We start from the raw sequence: 20,775 nt of genomic DNA, 5'->3' as shown, positions 1-20,775 counted from the left end.
TGACCAATTTCGAAGAGCTAGCCTATATATGTGTTATAGATTACCTTTTATAGATTGAGGCTGTTTACGACAGATTACCTGAACTCCAGGCTGTGATCCAGTACACAGGAAACCTTCATCATTTATTTAATTAAGCTTTTCGCTAAAGCTGTTCAAAATGCTGAACCAAATTGACGGACATTTTTTGATGGAACCCCTGGGTACCCTGGGTTTTACTTCGGTCTAAAAAATTCAATGTTTTCGATTAGAATTTTTTAAAGTGTTTAAAATTCCACGGGCAATGCCGGAAACTTTAGCTAGTTGTTTACATTTTAATACGCAGACGTTTTTCTTTAAGTTGTTGACCACACACCCCTCCTGATTTTTTTGACAACTTCGCGAGACTATCTAATATCTATTTATCTTAATCTAACTTGGAACCTGGAATATAATTATTACTCGAGACTGCCTAACAATATTAGGATGGGTGGGGCGTCTAGAAGAAAGTGACTAGTTTTCATTAATTAAACCTAACTTAATCTTTTACCTTTAGTTTTCTAATCCTTTACGTCTGACGAATGGTTATTGGTTAGGTTACCCGAAATCCCCTGGAGTGATTTCTTGGCAGAAACTTTTAGAAATAGGACGGGAGTTACCAGACTCTTTACTCATGGTAATTCATTAATATTTCTAATTGCTTATTTTTTACCCATTTCCACCCTTTATGAGTGGTTAAAAAAACCTCGATATTTACGGTAAATTATTTATACTTATTGTTACCGCCTTATTTCTCAATTTAGTTACGTAAATTCCCTCGATACCTAATAATTCGATAGTAATACTTTATGCCTATGTTTCACAGTTTTTTGATCGAGATTCTTTTCTCACTTATCTCTTTAAATGTTAAAAAAGGCTCAAAAATTAATTGATAACATTAAGTTGATTATTATTGGATACCATCAGGTTTGTATGATTATATCTTTTGATACGTTGTGTAAAACTCAATTTTCTTGACAAAAGCATTACCTTAAAATAAAAAAGATTTATTGATCTATATTCGAATACAGTCAATCTTTTAGCCTAAAAGTATTGATATAGTTCAATCAGTAATACTGAGTTCAACTACGTCTTCCTGTTCATTAAATCAGACCTTTGACTCTTTCCTCTCAAAATATGGTTTTAATGATGATAATTTATATTTAATTCTTGATATTTTATAATATTAAATAAAAAATAATTAATAAAAAGTTCGGTTAATCATTTACAATACACCCATTGCCGCCCCCCCCCCCCCAGTAAAAATCTACCATTTACTTTAACCTCTTATTATATAATTATTAGGAGCGGCTTGAACAACAGGCAGTGAACCAGGCTTGCACCCTCATCTATACATCTGGGACTACTGGCAACCCCAAGGTTTAAAGAAAACAATTTTCGATTTTTGTAAATAGGATATTTTCGCGTTCATTTGCTTGTACTCGGACATGTTGGGAACACTACTTAGACTTGTGTCATAACTAACTTGTAAATTAATGATCGTAATCACGATTATTTTTAAAGGAGAATTAGGCCAGATTATGGTTGACTGCATGTTTGCTTGTTTGTTCGAGAATTCGTCCTCACACCTAGGGTTTCCAGCAAAAAGGGATAATCGTATCGCGTGGAAAATTTTAAATTTTTCAAAAAATTTTTTTTGCCGAATGCAATTTAATAACATTTTGTTCGCTCGCGAAAAATGAAAACATTTTCGTTTTTTGGCAAAATAAAAAATGCGAAAATTTTTTACGAAAGTTTCGCGAAGAAACAAATGCGATTTTTTTGGGAAAACAAAATGCGAAAATTTTGCAACAAATACGAAGAAAAATTATTAATTATGATTTAAGAAAACTTCTAATCTTGAACTCTCAGAGCAGAGAGTTCCACAAGTTTTTGTGAGCACTTTATTGTTGCATCAGTTACAAACCTTATGGTTTCCACGGAAATTTTTTTCGCGAAATTATTTCATGCGAAATTTCTAGAAAATTTGTTTCGCGAAATAGGAACGAAAATTTTTGCATTATTCTTAAAAAATCATTATGTTGCTACACAAACGTACCCATTAAACATTGCAATAGGAATTGGGATACGTGTACAATCGTGTAGTGTACAGTGTACACTGTAATAATGTACACTGACCTATTCACAAATTAATTGATTTTAATGCTTTTTGCCTTATGAACACATTAAATTCTTAAATGTCGTCTTCCGATTATACATTTTTATTGGTCCATTTATATATGCTATGCTAAGGGGTTGGAACACGTACCTATGAATGAGTTCGGGCCGAGGAGGGGGGATGGTTACTGGTAATGTTTGCACTTTTAGAGACTTGTAATGAATAAATAAATATATATATAAATAAAGATTTATTATTTTAAGGCTGTGATGTTAACTCAAGACAATATTACCTGGACAGTTGGACAGGCTCAGGTAACAGGAATATTGGTAACAGGAATATTGGTAACAGGAATATTGGTAACAGGAATATTGGCACCAGGAATATTGGTACTAGGAATATTGGTAACAGGAATATTGGTAATAGGAATATTGGTAACAGGAACATTGGTACCAGGAGTATTAGTAACAGGAATATTGGTAACAGGAATATTGGTAACAGGAATATTGGTAACAGGAATATTGGTAACAGGAATATTGGTAACAGGAATATTGGTAACAGGAATATTGGTACTAGGAATATTGGTAACAGAAATATTGGTAACAGGAACATTGGTACCAGGAATATTGGTACTAGGAATATCGGTAACATGAATGTTGGTAACAGGAATATTGGTAACAGGAATGTTGGTGACGGGAATATTGGTAACAGGAATATTGGTAACAGAATAATGGCAACAGAAACTTTGATAACTGGAATAAGAGAACAAAAAATATTGGTATATTTTTAGCAAATACTGTTTTTGCCAAGGACTCACGAGTATTTCATGGCTGTTTCATGTTTGCCCAATAACTTTAGAAATAGAAAGATCTAAGAGATATATATATGTTTTTAAATCATTCTAAGTTCTGAAAGTTCCGTGAAAGAACGTAAAAATTAGTACAGGTCTTTGCATGTATTAATGATACACATTGCAATACATAGAACATCATTCAAATTGTAGGATGCATGTCGAAATTTTTTAAAATAAAAACTTATCTGGGGCGTAAATGTAAAAAGAAATGAAATTTAAAGTTTAATACTTTAACCCTCAAGTGTCTCGATGAAATAGCAAATCTTTTTTCAATGACGCGGTTTTGAATTATTTAAATGGTTTTTAACTAAAACTAAGTAAAACGTAAAACATCTAATCAAATTATTGATGAATTTCTCTTATTTTTAAGCGAATCTATTCCTGGGGTTATGATCAAGAATCAGTGGTTTCCTACCTTCCTTTATCTCACGTTGCTGGAACCTTTATAGGTTAGTGCCCTTTAATTGACATATAATTAGATCAATGACATGTGGATGCGGGACCCAGACAAAAATATAATTTAAGATTGTTTTAACTAAAATTATTTCAGCAATCTATATATAAATTTTGCTTGTCTGTCTGTTTGTTTGTCTGTTTGTTTGTATCCAATAAACGTCAAAACGGCTGAACCGATCGGGCCCAAATTTTTTTGTGGGACCTCACGGAGCCCCAGGGAAGGTTTATGATCAAAATTTCAAATATTTGTCTCCATCAAAATTCGATCTTCATTAAATTTTTGAAAATTTTGAAAATCCACGAAATTTTTTGTGAAAATCCGCGAATTATTTTTGTTTTGTTTTACGATGTACACAAAGAGAACATGTTCACAATTAATTTAGAAGATGGGCGCGAAGCGCCCTCTAAGGCTAGTCTATTTATAAATTTGGCTTGTCTGTCTGTTTGTTTGTATCCAATAAACGTCAAAACGGCTGAACCGATGGGGCCAATTTTTTTGTGGGATCTCGCGAGACCCCAGGGAAGGTTTATGAAAAATAAGAATTAAAATAATTGTGCATAAAAGATTTTTATTTTGTAAAAAAAATTAAAATCTTGTAAATCCGCAATTTTTTTATGAAATCCGCGAAATTTTTTTTTCTTTGTTTTTCAATGTTAAAATAACAACATGTTCACAATTGAAATAGAAGATGGGCGCGGAGCGCCCAAAAAGCCTAGTATCTTAAATTTTTTTAAATAACACCTTTAATTAATTTAGTTTTTTATTCAAAGCTCTTAATTTTATATTTGTGTACAGTTAGAAGATATAAAAACATATAAACACTGTTGATCAATATTTTATTGTTTACGTAACATTTCACTCAATAATAGATTACACACAAATATCTGGACAGAGAATACTTCAAGCCCACTTCATTGGTAAACAAGTTTGTTACAAAAAAGATTTTTATAAACTTTCTGTAGGCATTTTAATTATTTTTCAAAGGCAACATTTATTATTTTTAATAGCCTTAATCCTTCCCAATACTTATGGATACCATTACGAATGTACCAATCAACGAACAAACAGATAAGATTCATAAATATTTACATTTGGAATCCATGAAGTTCCCAAGCCTCAGCTGTATTTAGATTCTGAAAAATGTGTTTATTTCGGATTCATCTGATGGTTTTATATGGTCAGGCTCTCTCTTGTATTTGGATAGCACCTTCTTCTGCAGTTGTAATATCATCTAACAGCAATATTTTTCATATTCACAAGCTGAATGATAATAATAATATTAATCACCGTCAATCCTTCAATCTGAGGTTTAAGGCTTGAACTCCATTCCGTTTAAGTTCTAATGAATTAACCCAGTTTAGTGCTGAGTGTAAATTCGGGGTGGGAGACAAAAAAGAATAGAATAGATAATTGAGTTTCTTTTGTTTGATAGATAAATAGAAAAAAAATCAATCTCAAATCAAGTTATTTTTTATTAAAATATGTTTCCTTGTTGTTTTCGATTGAGGCTTTGTCATGATCAATCATTGGGCCAGGGTAGTCCTAAAAAAGGTGTATGTTTTCAAACCTCTTTCTGAGTAATCTTGAGGAAAATGTCGCTGTTTTTTTTTTAAAATTTGAAATATGTTTTTTTCACAAATCTCTCTGTTGAATTAAGCCGCAATTAAAAATAACCGATTGTCAGCTAGAAAAAGAAGGATATCTCCTTCATCTCTGATCAGGCAAAGGTTTAATAGGTACAGGTTTGGATTAAGCATTCCACTTTTTAAGTGTAGGATCACTTAAAATTGCCTCTACAGTCTACACTGTTCAGGACTGCTGAAAAGTTAAGTGGCGTATAAAGGGAGATTTTAAAAGTTAATAAATTGACCTTGCCAATGATGCAAGATGCCTTTTCTTGTTCCTCCAGTGGTGCTGTCCAGGGGGCGTAGATGTACTGTGCTGGGAAATTTGCCAGCTCAGGGACAAATCTTAATAAAAGAATTAACTTCTTAATGTGTATAGCAAGGCTATATGAACTTATTTTTGGCTATTTTGAACTAGTTTTTAGCCTGCCTTGTGAAGTTTAAAGATTTCGTTTAAAAATAATTAAAAGTTATAGAAAACATATCTGTGAAAATATAGATCAGAATGTTGTAATGATATTTGAAACCTCCAACTGAACCCAGATATTTAAACTACTGCTTTAAAGACTTTTTAAACTCACTTTTTTATGTAAGCACCATCAGGGTCCACCTCTTTGCCATATGTGCGAGGATCCAGACAGTAACTGAAAAAAGAAGAAAAAGAAAAAAGAAATTTTGTATAGTTTTTATTTAATAACTAGCTTGTTAACCAAGCTTTGCATGGAACCAAGTTTTCCCGTAAAAAAAATCAAGCAACTGAATTTATTATTTTTAAATTAAGCTGAGAGCATTGTTATGGCACTACTAAATTCCTCAATTAAAATTGAGGCAAATCTGAAGGGGTTTACAAGTAATGATCTGACATACAGCTTGACATAAGAAAAAAAACTTAAATAAGACAATACAATAATAACATTTTTCTTTAAATATTATACAGTTTATATTCTGTTGAACAGATGAATAAAAATCAAGGTAGTTTAAGAAAATTACCTGCAGTTGAGGGCCCTTTCAAAAGCAGAACTTGAAACCCACATCCAGTTCCCTACTGTAACTGCCCAATCAGCATCAATCATGTGAATCATAAACAGCTCTACTCCATGCTCCCAGCTTAACCACAGATCTCCACGCGTCAGAAACATGCTTCAATACAATTGATTGTAATTAGAGCTGTAATGGCTGATATTAAGATTTCAAAGTTTATGAATTAATATGAATTAAAAGATAAGCTTTCTGAAGCCAAAACTAGGAGATTGATTATCAAAAATCATAAATTTTAAAATAGTTTAAAAAGTCATCAGCTTTTAATTTTGTTTGAATTTGATGTTCTGATCAAAATTGCTTTGTTATATTTAAAACTTTTATTTTGTCATATCATTAATACCTTATGGCATTTCTGACTATATGATGTGTCCATCCTTCTTTCCTCATTTGTCTGACACCAGCATCAATAAATGGATAGCCAGTCATACCCAAACTAAGTTTCGACAGTGCCTGATAAAAAAATTGTTAATTAAATATTGATTTATCCAAGAGACTGGAAAATTGGCCCCAATTTTAGGTATTAAAAAAAACCTTATCCTGTTTTCCTAAAGGCCAGAATCAGATTATAGAAACAAATATCATGAAAAATTTGGGTTTCTTTTTAATTATTTTGGTTTTTATAAATAATTTTTTTATTAAACTTGATTATTGAAGATTCTGACAATCACACATGTCTAATAAGAAAAGCATTTTTGTTTTACTAATAAAAAGATATTCCATTGGACAGCACCAGGCACTTAAGTTAAAATCATTATTTTAAAGCAAGTGCTTTTTTTTAAAAACTCACCTCATCATCCTTGTACCAAGGAAAATCAATGCAAACAGGGTTTCGTTCTATTTCTCCAAAGAAAGGGTTGTTAGCTGACATTGTGTAGAAAAACTCACGCCAAATAAGTTGAGAGACGATCAGATAGCATGCTGGGGGACTGCCTTTGTTAACCTAAATCAACATGGGTTATTTCTTGATCAATGCCTATTGAACAAACAGATGTTACCTCTTCAAAAGCATCAATTATTTCCCAGTAGAACTTTTTAATGCTTAGACAACCAAACTTGAGATCAGGAGAGAGGGATTTGGGTGGGCAGAGAATATCTGGATTGTGTCGATTAGGCAGGAATGATCTGTCAATGAATGCCTCTTTTTCTGATATCACACGACGATTGAAGTATTTTAATGCCAGCCTTTCTCCACCCTAAAACCAAGCAATGTAGTACATAATTCTAGTTTTTTTTTCAGTGCCTTCAAACAAATTTGATATGAAAGGACCGTTGTCACAATTCCAAGAACCTTTCTTTTGAATATTGAAATATGTGGAATATTTTGTCTTTTCCCTTTCTCAAAAGAAATAAATTCTGCCAATTTTCTTCCTGGGCTGCTGTTAAACTTTCATTTCACTTCAGAGAAAAACCACAAACAAAAATGATCAATTCTAAGCTAAAAAATGATATTTTTATTGATGCTTTGTAAGATTCGTAATGTACAAGTAAACAGACTGAAGAATCATTGGAAATTACCTTGACAATCCCTTTAAGTAATAAATACATAGAAACTGATCAGCATCAATGAGTTAAAAATATTTTAAATGATCCGTGTACCATCTATTTTTTTATGATCCTTGAAGACCAACTAGTGTTTTTGTTCAACAGAAATATGTTTTTTATTAAGTTTAAAAGTCATTACTTTTTTCTGTCATCATAGAAACAAACATTTGTGTGAGTAGCTGGATTTTAATTTGAAATTACCTTAAAAACTTTCTTCTCTCCTGACCACTTGTACCCTAGATCTTCAGCAGAAGGACATGATGGGAAACAATTCAGTTCTTCTAGCAGAGTTTCTGACAGCTCTAAGAAGTTAACTTTTTTAAGATCTATGTCTTCCTTTGGTCTTGGTGGTTGATCAATGGCCCTTGTCACATGACAGAATTGAGCATATGTAAGAGGTGGAGTGCCTCCATTTGCCTCGATTATCTCCAATGGGTCCCAAAGGGTGGCTCCAATATGTTCAAACACATCTATCTATAATACAAATAAGCATCATTCTTTAACTTTTAACCGTAGGTGTTTAATATTCAACAACTTATTATATATTTATTACCTTCTTTGAAATACAGAAGTCTTTAACGGCATTGTCACGCTCTAGCCAGATAGGTTCTATATCTTGATCAAAGCATATTCGATTCAAATTAAAATGCCTGTTTAAGATTCTGAACAACTTTACAGGTTTTCCTCTGCAACAGCAATAAAAAAATTTCAGTGTCCGAATTTAATGAATTTAAGTTAACCGCGTCTCAAAACCGGTTTCAATTGAGCGCCGGCTTAAATCTTGAAAAATTGAATGCAATTTTTAAGTGGAACTTACCATATTAAAGCCGTGGCTCAAATTCTGTATATTCGGTGGGATAAGGCCTTGATACAAAATTGGGTTTTCAGAGTCGGCGATTTAAAAAATTCAAGAAAATATTATTTAGGTCTAAGCTGTCATTGGGCTTTATTTACGGATTCTTATGAGAACAAAACTCAACATTGAGATTTATTCTCCAGTAAAACCAACCAAGATCGGTTTTATTTTCATTGGGCCTAACTCTTCAAGTCTAGCAGCAGATCTTGCAGCTGTCACTCACGTGACACAAGCTGTCGTCAGAGTTGGTTCGAAGATTGGGTCTTCAAGTCAGGTTTAAGGAAATATGACTCAAGCTAAAGTTTTTAAATTGCGGGCTCAGTTATGTTATTAATCTACTTACTGAAGAAAGTACAGCTTTCCCCCTGCCTCTTGGAATTGTTGTTCTACATCCTCTAAACATTCCAGTAGGAACTTTATCTTGTTGTATCCACACAAGTTGGTAGTTGGGGTCTCACCATCAAATATAAATATTGGTAGTAGTTTGCCCTTAACAATACAAAGGTTTATTTTGATATTTAGGTTCTTGAAAAAAATGTATTACTGAAATGAGTGCATATTTTGCAAGTTCATGCCTCTTTTTTCTTTAGTTTTTTTAACCCCCCCCCCCAAACCCTAGGAAATCAGTAATTAAAAAAAAAAACTTTAAAAAATTAAATTTTAAAGTTAGCGCAGTCAAAGTATTGCTTACATTTTTTTTGGACGGGATTGTTTTAAACAAAATAGCAATTGTACCGGTCAAAGTCTGATTATATATAATTCAATTTTATATCATGGTGAATTTTTCGAAACTTCAAATATAAAGAAAATACAATGAAAGCCTACAATTTTTAAGCTAATTATGTTGACAATAGCAACGAAATTTCAAGTAAATTTACAAGAACATATTGTACCTTGGTATTCTGTGAAGCATTATGAAGGCTACCATTATCATGCAACCTTATCCCATTTCTAAACCAAAATATGTTCACATCCTTGTCATATTGTGATGGAATGGTTTTTTCACCAGAACTCTCGTTTTTACCATGTTCTTTAATCTGCTCTTTTCCATTATGTTGAATTGACATATTGTTCAGACATTTCTCTGTTTTTTCTCCCTTTTCAGAATACATTTCACCAGAACTCTCGTTTTTACCATGTTCTTTAATCTGCTCTTTTCCATTATGTTGAATTGACATATTGTTTAGACATTTCTCTGTTTTTTCTCCCTTTTCAGAATACATTTCACCAGTTTGCAACTTTTCCCCAGTCTTTAGAATAGAAAATACTTTTCCAGCAGTCTTCATCCCGTCAGCATCCTTTATTCCAGTGTTAACTTTTCCAGCAGTCTTCATCCCGTCAGCATCCTTTATTCCAGTGTTAACTTTTTCACAGTTCATTAAGCTAGGATGCATCACTTCTTTTGCAAGCATCTTCTTGTCATACTCTTTTCCAGTATCCATTGTATCAGCATGCTCTTTTCCAGCATTCTGCATGACACTAGGGGTCTTCACACTATTGCAAGAGTGCTTCTCACAATATGCCTCTGATAAACATTTAAAAACACTTTCATTTGAGTGGTCTTTCTTCGTCGTACTCAAACTATCTGTTCTTGCTCTTTTACTTGGAGACATTTTTCTAGTTCAATATTTTCATTAGTTTCCACCTTTAACATGCTTAATTAAATCTTAATTGTTCTTTTACATGTAAATCAAAATTATTGGTATTTCTAGATTTGTAATTTATTTGAATTAATTGGACCTTCTGTAGCCAGAGAACTGATCATACTGAATAATAATACTAATAGTTGACCGCTTTTTATTAGAAAGTCGCTATTTTTATTCATTTAAGCTCCAAATTACAGTGTAAGTCCATTCATATCTATCTATATCGATTATATTTTTCCATTTTCAACTTCACATTTTCAAATAAACATTATGTTTCATGCTTTGCCAGCAATCTTCGGTAGTAAATCTTTGTTAAATATCTATATGTACATTTGTCCTTCATCTTAAATTTATATATTCATATCGTTACATATGTATATATATGTATATATGCATATAATGTATATATGTATATATATATGTATGTATGTATATATGTATATATAAAAAACTCTGTCTATCTGTATGAACGTCCAATCATAACTCATGAACCTCTGGACAGATTTGCCTCAAACTTTGATAAGAAATGGTCTCAGTCTGGTTAAAAAAATGTAACTTGAAAGGTTCGACTTTGATAGAGTAAGTTCAGTTTCCATTAAAAGCTGGGTTCCCAAGCTAGTTTCAATATTTCAGTAGATCAAAGATTTAAGACTGAAGGCATGAAACTCATGCATAGGAAATTTCCTTTTATAATAAAAAGGCATTAATATTTCTATTATATATTTGTAATTTATATATATATATATATATATATCTATGATAAATTTATTATCTATAAATCTCAATCATATAACGATTATCTATATATTTTTATCATATATTTATTATCTATATATATCTTATATCTATTTATATCTATTTAGATATCTATTTAAACATGATGGGAGGCGGTACGGTTTACTTTGCAGACAAGATGGCACTTCAGGTACCACATATTTTTTAGAATTTTTCTCACAAAATATATATCGTGGGTTTTAGGGACGATTTTTAACTCTTCTTTTTCTTGTTTTTCTGATAAGAAATATTGGCTTGAAATCGTTGAAAAAATGCCTGAATTCATATGACCCTCAGTCATGCTTACACACTGCACAGTTCCTCAGGCAAGAGCCCAATTTATCCTAGGTTTCGGAAAGTAATACTTATGGTTGCAAAACATCTTGCACGGTATAGAAGTATTTGAAGAAGTATTGTTTTTATTGATATTTTAAAAGTTTTCTGTAATCTAGAAATAATTTTTGTGCCTTTTTAATGGATTGTAAGTTTAAATCTAAGTAACCCTACATGCAAAGACGGCAATGCCCGATTCACACCAGTACCCTTGAAACCTTAATCTAAACAGCAATGTGTACTTTTTCTAGGGTTTAAAGTTTTCATTTCTGATAATTCCTAAATGTTTTTCTGCAGTAGAAATGCGCAAGTCACTTTTGTAGAGAAACCAAAATGAAAATGATCAGTTTTTTAATATTGTAAATATTGAAATCTAATTTCTACTTGATCAGACAACGCTTTTAATACTTGTGAAACGGACTTGGTCTTCTTCTTGGTCAGTTCCAATCATTCTTACAGCGCGCTCTGAGAACAAGATTACACTGCTGGAAATGGACCATCAGGCTTCAAGTCAAAACACCTAAATTTTTCTTTGGAATATATTAACACTAGGCTTTTAGGGCGCCCATCTTCTATTTAAATTGTGAACATGTTCTTTTTGTTTACATTTTAAAACAAAGAAGAAAATTTTTTTGCGGATTTTCAAGAATTTAAATTTTTTTTTACAAAATTAAATACCTTTCTTTAAAATACATTATTTAAAATTTTTATCATTCATAAACCTTCCCTGTGGTTACGTGATGTCCCACAAAAAAATTGGGCCCGATCGGTTCAGCCGTTTTGACGTTTATTGGATACAAACAAACAAACAGACAGACAAGCCAAATTTATATATAGATGCAGTCTCCTGAGATATAATCTCAATTTTCAGAAAATGCCACCTAGATAATTGATATATTAATTGAGATAATAACACAGTAGACTGCATATAAATATATTCCTAAGAAAAAGTTAAGTTGTTATGACTTGAAACCTGATGGTCCATTTTCAGCAGCGTGGAATGTAATTTATTTGTTTAACAGGGAACCCTGCTGAAAACTTTGGTGGAGGCTAAACCTACTCTGTTCTTTGGTGTACCTAGAGTTTATGAGAAGATACAGGAGAAGATGATGGAGGTGAATATTTTAAATACATTGTATCAAACCAGCATTCAACCAAACTTGGGGTCTTATTCTTATATTAGCAAATTTGCTAAATGTTCATGTCATGAATTGTATGAATTAAAATTATATTATGAACTTAAATTTTTAGAATTAAATTATTTTCTGATTTTATAAAACGTATACTGTAGAAATTTGATTTTTTTTGTTTGCCAGTTTGTAAAAAAAATTGACCTATGTCATTTTATTCCGAAATCACTTTTTTAACCCTAAGATAAGGACTGACATAAAAAAAACGCTGCTAAAGAGAATTATTATATTGATATATATGATGTTGAAAATGATGTTAAAAATAATGATGAGGATAATAACAATGACAATTGGGATGATGCTGATGGTGATGCTGATACTGATACTGATACTGATACTGATACTGGTACTGGTACTGGTACTGGTACTGGTACTGACACTGACACTGACACTGACACTGACACTGACACTGACACTGACACTGACACTGACACTGACACTGACACTGATACTGGTACTGGTACTGGTACTGATACTGATACTGATACTGATACTGATACTACTGATACTGATACTGCTGATACTGATACTGATACTGATATTGATATTGATACTGACACTGATACTGATACAGATACTGGAACAATCGGACACTGACTCTTCTTCTCTTTAATTCGAAAATGCTTGGGCAGTATTGAAGTAATATTTTGATGTTTCAGCATGTCTATCTCAGTTATTATTCCTCACCAAATAGTACATAAATTTATTCCTAAATTTAGGAATTAATTTATGTACTTTTTATATTTATATTGTATTCTTTAGGGGCTTATATTTTCCTAGATTTTTTGCCTTCCATCTAACCTGAGGCCGCCGGCGGGGGGGGGGGGCAATAACTGTTTACAAACACAAAAATATTTTTTGTAGGCGAGGGAGTTTTGTGGGGAATATATAACCCTTTCCAATACGTACTAATAAATTCTATGATTTTTGTTGACCTAAGAGAATATCATTCCACAATGCAGTGTACTTTTTCAACAGTTTTCAAATCTTACCAGAATTTGTTAAGGATTAGGGTTGGTCAAGTTTTCGAAATTTTAACTGAATATTAAAACTTCCCCGAGAAATCCAAATCTGTTACTAAGCGGTATCAAATTATGTTTACATGAATTTACTTACCGTTAAAAAGATAGGTTGACACTTATACAATTATATTGATGACTTATTTTGAACAAGTTCATTTAATCAGGCGGTGGAAGAGCTGAAATTAGGAAAATTTTCAATTATTGTTCAAAATCAACATAATAAGTAACAGTATTTGATTTATTTACATCTTTCTGTTGAAACTGCAGGTTGTCAAAAAAGCAACTGCTTAATTCGCAATCACTAGTATGGGAATAATTATGCAGACTTAATAAATTAAATTCCATTTCTATCTAATGGGTTTAAAATTTTGAATAAACTGGTAAGGTTTGAAAAACCTTGGATCGTAACTTTTAATGAATTCAGAAAACCCTGAATAGACAGATTAAGTTAATTTGGTTAAAGTCCGAACAACAAAATTCCACAAAACAAAATTTCGTATAAATATGAGTCGGCTGTTTTTCACGGATTAAGAAATTGTACTGCGCTGTAGACGAGGGCTATCTTTATCCAAAGTTCCAACCGCTAAGAATATAAAAAAACATTGTAGATTTTAGAATGTTATTAGAAATAAGTTATGATCTCCTATGATAACTTTGATTAAAAATCCCATAAAATTCAGATTGCTAAGAAAAATACGGGAATGAAAAAATCAGTCGGAGATTGGGCGAAGAAAGTTACCTTTGAGCATCATCAAGTAAGTTCTAGAATATAAAGGGACTGTTAACATATTTTCAAGGGACATTTGAGCATCATCAAATAAGTTGCGTAATATAAAGGGACTGTTCAACATATTTTCAAGGGACATTTGATTTTAAGAGTTACATGTTGACCTCACAGTTGAGCGCCTTAAACCTATATTTGAGTAAAAATTAGAGAACAAAAATATCCTTTTCTATCTTAGGAGATGCATTCTTTCAATTTTACACCTTAAGGTCTGAAGGTATCTACGTAAATTGGGAATGGAATTTTTTTTTTAATTGAGGATCATTTGAGGCCACAGTCGATAGTCCCTTTAAAGGGACTCTACCATATATATATATATTGGTAAGAAGAATTATTAATATAATAGTCTTATCTAGCTTTATCTATTGAATTCTACACATTTGGATTTAAAATAATGATATGAATTACCCCCGAATTGCCCCAAACATCTTGTTACCAAGTAACATAACAACATTTGAAAACAACTATTTTATATATATACTTGTCAATCTACCTTTAATCTCTATCTATACAATATCTGTTCTATTATCTACCTGTTCACCTATAAATCTAATCAATTTATTTTTTGTCCACAGAGCGTCCCATATCACATTGAATTATCTCCAAGTGTTGTCGGTCAAAATACGTAACATAATTATCAAAAAACTGGGTATTTTCTGCATTTACATTTTAATATTAGAAGTATACATCTTTTGAAAATGATCCAATCTTTTTAAATTTTCAGATTAGTTCCGATTTACTGCAATAAACGATCCAATATGATATGGGACACCTTGTATCTGACAGTGCCGAAACTATATATATGTTTATATATCTATCTATCTATCAACATGTTTATCTATCTATCTATCTATTTATCTATATATTTATCTATCTATCTATTTATATATTTTTCTATTTATCTATCGATCTATCTATCTATCTATCTTTCTATTTATTGTCTATCTATCAATCTATATTAATCTATCTATCCTAGGCTCTAATGGAAGGTCGAGCCGGTAACTCTTTAAGTTACAAGATTGCGAATAAAACAGGAATAGTTTATAATTGACGGAACCCTTATCTTACTATATACCCCCCCCCCGCTCCTTGAATCTTGAATCATTTAGCAAACATGGTAAACTCTAAAAGCAGATGGCAATGTTTATTTTTTAAATTTAATATTATCGGACACCAATATTAAAGAAATCAGTAAAGTAATATTCATTTTTAGATAATTTGTAAGGAAGACGAGATTTGAGAGTTATATTTTTATTGTTGGAATTTAATTAGTTGAAGAAATATCGCAGTGGGCCTTATCTTACCAAGATTGGGCGAGGGAAGGGGTGTAATTAGCTGACAAGAGATAAAATGACCTGGCGCTACCCCTAAACGTTAGAATAGATATTATAGAAGCAACAAGTAACATTTTTTTAAGGAAACAATTTATCTTTCAATACATACTAGTTATGCATTGTTTTCTGGAAAATGCAAAAAACAATACATAAATATTGAATTAATAAATATTAAATATCAAATATTTCTTCTAAATTTTTTTTTCATACTTCTGTAATATCCAATATCCATTGCTTAAACTTTAGGTAAGGGGTACCGCAAGGCCATTTTAGATATTTAGCTGCGAACCAAGAGGCTTGGAAACCATTTCTCGCGGGGCTCGGTTATAGTTCATTGATTTTTTTTAACTTGGAATGATATTTCTTTTTCTTCTTTCCCATTTTTTTTGCCTTAAAAAACATACGAGATTTTCTAATGTTTTACCTTTCTTATTAGAAAATTTTAAATAATTAAACGACACGACACATAAAGAAATATTTCCAGTTAAATAGATAAAACTACTCAATTGTTCAGTAATGGCTGGAGTAAGGAAAGCTTTAGGATTTGAGAATACCAAGGAACTATTCACATCATAGACACCATTTCTCATTTCACTACTCAAAAGCAGCGCTTTGAAACCGCAAGATTTTACTCCCAAAACCAAAATTTGAACTGTATAAAAAGGATATGGCTCATCAAGCTTTAGCATAAAAATAAGCGATAAAAAAGAAACATTTTGCTTTTTAAAACAAATTCAGTTAATCTTAAGAAATGTTTATCGGATTCAGATCCAGATCCATGTTTTCCTAGTGCGGATCCAGTATTCGGATCCGCATTACAATTAAATGGATCCTAAGCACGGCTCATTGCTCAACGACTTTTCAAATATAAAAAAATTTGTGTTTATTCAGGTTTTACAACTATCTTAAGTTTCAGGTCACATGAATGTTGAATACCATTTCCATTTCATCCTTTTTTCCTCTACCTAGTTTTCAACCAAACAGGATTGAGTCTTTCCCTGAAACATCTTTTTAACCTGATGTAAAGTTTTGATATTTTAAACTGAAATTATTTTATTTGACAGAATAAATAGTTAAAAATGGCTGAGGTGCGACATTGGATTGTAAAACCAGAATTGGTGGTTAAGACTCATTTCATATTTTGAGTCATATTTCTGAGGCCGAATTTAAAGAATTAAGACCGCGTCGCTGAACCGTCAAAAACCGGTTCCAATTGATCGCCGGCTCAAATTCGACCTCAGATTTTTCTTGAATCAATATTCTGCAAGATACATGTTTTACTTCTGTTAAATTCTTATCACGGTATATCCACTAGATGCAGTCTGAATCATACTGATCACTATCCTAAGAAAATATCTACACATGCTTAGATAACCGATCCATCCCCATCAGCCGTACTTTCAAAGTGTTAAAACATGCTTAAATTGAATGTTAAGATTTTTATCAGAAACGTATTTAGATGATTGTATTATGCATAAAGTTTAAGTCCAGACACGTATTGGTCAATTATAAAGCTTATACTTTTAAGCGATCCTCCATTTGTTAAGTGGATTGTCAGATTTACTACGGTACCCATTAATTCTAGGACTTATCAAGGATGACGGAGTTTATTTTCACAAAAATTTAATTATATTATTTGAGAATGAAAAAGGAAAACATATTCATCCCTTACCTCTTCATTTTTCTTCCCACACACAAACCAATTATTCGTTTATCGATCCTTTATCTATTTAAATCTATTTAAATGATGTTTTTGAAAAAGAACCAACCAATCATCGGATAATAAGAACCCCCCTCATTATAAATAATAAGGTTTTAAATCGAATAAATTGTCGATACCAGTCTTGTTTAAAAGTCGCCTTTTCTAAACCCCTTTTAACGAAATATTAGAACTTATATTTATGAAATAATTAATTATTTTTTTTTCTTCGAAAATTCTTATTTTATTGATTTAGTGTCTTACTTAATTTTTTAATTAATTAGTGCTTTAGTAATTTAGTGTGTTTTTTTAATTTATTGCTCTGCGTTGCCCTTAGTTACTTCCACCTTTTAACCGCGCTGGATCTTAAATCATAATTTTAGCTAAAAAATAAAAAAATCCATAATTTTTTTTACCCTATGCTACCCCGAGGTTCCCAATCCCATGGGTTTCCACAAAAAATCAGACTATTTCGTTCAGTCGATAAGAGGTATAACGAACATTTAAATGATGGAGTAGATTTATTATATAGATAGATGTCGTTGTCACACTTTAATCCCTCTCTTCAATATTTTCCCAATAATGTCTGGAAAAGAAGAAGTATTTGATTATGAATGTGAATGGACTTGTAAAGGGATTCTACTCCAGTGCTGCCCCACTCAGTGAAGAGGTCTTCAAGTACTTCCAGAGTCTGGATATGCCAATTCAGGTTGGAATTTTTTACTTTACAAACTTCAGTTTTCGAGTATAGAAGACAACTAAGTCGTCATTGAGGGCCATAATATTCAATTTTTCTGTTGAGATAATCGCTGCTATTTTATCCTGAAACCGTAAATGGAGACTGTTGAATATGATAGCATTTTAACAAATCAACTGTTGATTATCTACAAAAAGTATCTGATGATTCTTGCCCTCCGGGACAGCTTTAAAGGAAATGCTTGCTAAAAAAGGGAGTAAAGGCTTACGTCGAAAAGAATTCGATAGTGATTGTTACTAATCTTACTTCTATCTGTTACATTGGTATTGAAAAAATTAAGTTTTGGTTTTTCAAAAGAAAAAAAAAGAAAATTAGCTTAATCTAATACATATTTTTTGATTTGTTTTAAGCTTTACTTAAAATATATTTACTAGAGTGCACTAGAAAAAACAAGAAGAAAAAAAACAAGCACTAATCTTTATCTTTTGCATTTCAACGGATACCTTTCAAATTTTAGACGCCACTTCGTCCAATGAGAAATAAACGGAAATTTCTGCGGATTAAGTAATTAATCGTTTCACATTTAAAATTGTCTGTTATGGGTTAATCGAGCTCAGGCATTTTAGATAAACGTCATCTTCTACAAAACTTCTGATCTCTGTAACATTTTTTTTCTAAACATTTAAAAGTAATTTCAGAGAAAACTTTTTTTTAACACCGAAAATGTTCTCTGCTCATTCTAGACTAAAACACAGAAATAACAAAAGAAAAAGCCTATATTACAAGTTATGCGCTGTTATATATATATATATATATATATATAACAAGTTAAGCAATTACAATATGGGCATGACAGAATTATATATATAAATATATATATACATACATTGGATGGGTTTAATGTACATATTCATAAGATTAGCGAGAATAGATATAATGTTTACAGTGTAATTTAAGTTGAATGTACGTATTTAGAAGATTAACATGGATACGTAGTTAATCTAATCGTAATGCATGTTTAAATCATGTTATTTAGCTCATGTTTATCTAGGTATGCTAAGGTTAAGCAATATGTGGAGTGCTACGATATTTACTACAGAAGAACTGTTAAGGCATTGCTGTGTAGCTCAGTGACCAGCTTGTAGATTGTAGAACTGTTATGAATTGATGGGTAGCTCAGAGACCAGCTTGTAGATTGAAGAACTGTTAAGGAATTGCTTGGTAGCTCAGAGACAAGCTTGTAGATCATAGAACTGTTTAGGAATTGGAGGTTAGCTCAGAGACCAGCTTGTAGATTGTAGAACTGTTAAGGAATTTCTGGGTAGCTCAGAGACCAGTTTGTAGATTGTAGAACTGTAAGGAATTGCTGGGTAGCTCAGAGACCAGCTTGTAGATTGTAGAACTGTTAAGGAATTTCTGGGTAGCTCAGAGACCAGTTTGTAGATTGTAGGACTGTTTAGGAATTGCTGGGTAGCTCAGGCTCAGAGACCAGATTGTAGATTGTAGAACTGTATAGGAATTGCTGGGTAGCTCAGTGACCAGCTTGAGCTCAGTGACCAGCTTGTAGATTGAAGAACTGTTTAGGAATTGCTGGGTAGCTCAGTGACCAGCTTGTTGATTGTAGAACTGTTTAGGAATTGCTGGGTAGCTCAGTGGCCAGTTTGTAGATTGAAGAACTGTTTAGGAATTGCTGGGTAGCTCAGAGACCAGTTTGTAGATTGTAGAACTGTTTAGGAATTTCTGGGTAGCTCAGTGACCAGCTTGTTGATTGTAGAACTGTTTAGGAATTGCTGGGTAGCTCTGAGACCAGCTTGTAGATTGTAGAACTGTTTAGGAATTGCTGGGTAGCTCAGAGACCAGTTTGTAGAATGAATAACTGTTTAGGAATTGCTGGGTAGCTCAGAGACCAGTTTGTAGATTGAAGAACTGTTTAGGAATTGCTGGGTAGCTCTGAGACGAGTTGTAGATTGTAGAACTGTTTAGGAATTGCTGGGTAGCTCTGAGACGAGTTGTAGATTGTAAAACAATTTAAGAATTTCTGGGTATCTTAGTGGCTAGCTTGTATATTGTAGAACTGTTTAGGAATTGCTGGGTAGCTCAGAGACCAGTTTGTAGATTGTAGAACTGTTAGGAATTGCTGGGTAGCTCAGAGACCAGCTTGTAGATTGTAGAACTGTTAGGAATTGATGGGTAGCTCTGAGACGAGTTGTAGATTGTAGAACAATTTAAGAATTTCTGGGTATCTTAGTGACTAGTTTGTAGATTGAAGAACTGTTCAGGAATTGCTGGGTAGCTCAGAGACCAGTGGGCCTCAGAGTGCATCTACGCCAGGAGTAAACATGAAGGTCAGAGGGGTGGTAACTATTGATATCGATTGGTTGTTAATCTACAGATTATTTTAATCTTTATTTAATATAGAGCTTCACTAGACTCAAATATTTAATGATTGAAATTTATTCTTAAAGTCGTCTTCCTACTTTAGAGATCTTTGCTCATCCTTGTATCGAAGTCAAAAATATATTAATCATTATGTATGATTGTTTTAATAAAAAATTAGACATATTAAGAATATTTTGAAAGGAAATTATATGCCAACTAATTAAACCTTTATTTGATTTAGAGACATATAAATTTTACTATAACAATAACTTTTTGTAAACATAAGTTTATATTCCGTTACTCCATTTAAAGATTTTATTTCAGATTGGTAGTGTTGGAAAAATCTATCCTAGCTTTTTGTAAACTTAAGTTTATATTCCGTTACTCCATTTAAAGATTTTATTTCAGA

At 32.1% G+C, this 20,775-nt stretch overlaps 2 protein-coding genes across 2 annotated transcripts; one reads left to right on the top strand and one right to left on the bottom strand.

Moving 5' to 3' along the window:
* Positions 1–56: 56 nt before the first annotated feature.
* Positions 57–20,746, top strand: LOC111705922 (long-chain-fatty-acid--CoA ligase ACSBG2). The gene is made up of 13 exons (XM_023478626.1): positions 57–108; positions 573–652; positions 1,321–1,395; positions 2,398–2,448; positions 3,358–3,436; positions 11,018–11,079; positions 12,284–12,376; positions 14,154–14,228; positions 15,234–15,291; positions 16,106–16,149; positions 17,925–17,999; positions 20,267–20,332; positions 20,691–20,746. The coding sequence occupies exons 2-13, from the start codon at positions 650–652 to the stop codon at positions 20,727–20,729; spliced, it is 720 nt and encodes a 239-aa protein (XP_023334394.1). The 5' UTR covers positions 57–108; positions 573–649; the 3' UTR covers positions 20,730–20,746.
* On the bottom strand, positions 4,274–10,281 carry LOC111705920 (cryptochrome-1). The gene is made up of 12 exons (XM_023478625.1): positions 9,402–10,281; positions 8,852–8,997; positions 8,206–8,338; positions 7,854–8,126; positions 7,106–7,303; positions 6,898–7,050; positions 6,451–6,560; positions 6,060–6,209; positions 5,651–5,713; positions 5,315–5,414; positions 4,933–4,986; positions 4,274–4,675 (listed from the first exon to the last, which is right to left on the bottom strand). The coding sequence occupies exons 1-12, from the start codon at positions 10,119–10,121 to the stop codon at positions 4,571–4,573; spliced, it is 2,205 nt and encodes a 734-aa protein (XP_023334393.1). The 5' UTR covers positions 10,122–10,281; the 3' UTR covers positions 4,274–4,570.
* Positions 20,747–20,775: the final 29 nt, after the last annotated feature.

The sequence above is a fragment of the Eurytemora carolleeae genome, unplaced genomic scaffold (genome assembly GCF_000591075.1).
Source record: "Eurytemora carolleeae unplaced genomic scaffold, Eaff_2.0 scaffold649, whole genome shotgun sequence".
NCBI classification, from domain to species: Eukaryota; Metazoa; Arthropoda; class Copepoda; order Calanoida; family Temoridae; genus Eurytemora; species Eurytemora carolleeae.
This window is presented reverse-complemented; position numbering and strand designations above follow the sequence as displayed.

Bases quoted from the DNA above. Each gene is read 5' to 3' on its own strand.
- LOC111705922 (XM_023478626.1), top strand. The intron at 15,292-16,105 runs GAATAGTTTATA...TCAATTGTTCAG, and splicing joins CAAGATTGCGAATAAAACAG to TAATGGCTGGAGTAAGGAAA. The intron at 20,333-20,690 runs GTCAGAGGGGTG...ATTTTATTTCAG, and splicing joins CGCCAGGAGTAAACATGAAG to ATTGGTAGTGTTGGAAAAAT.
- LOC111705920 (XM_023478625.1), bottom strand. From the start codon at position 10,121: ATGTCTCCAAGTAAAAGAGCAAGAACAGATAGTTTGAGTACGACGAAG. The intron at 7,304-7,853 runs GTAATTTCAAAT...GCTTGGTTTTAG, and splicing joins GAGAGAAGAAAGTTTTTAAG to GGTGGAGAAAGGCTGGCATT. The intron at 6,561-6,897 runs GTGAGTTTTTAA...TTTTTTTATCAG, and splicing joins CTTGGTACAAGGATGATGAG to GCACTGTCGAAACTTAGTTT.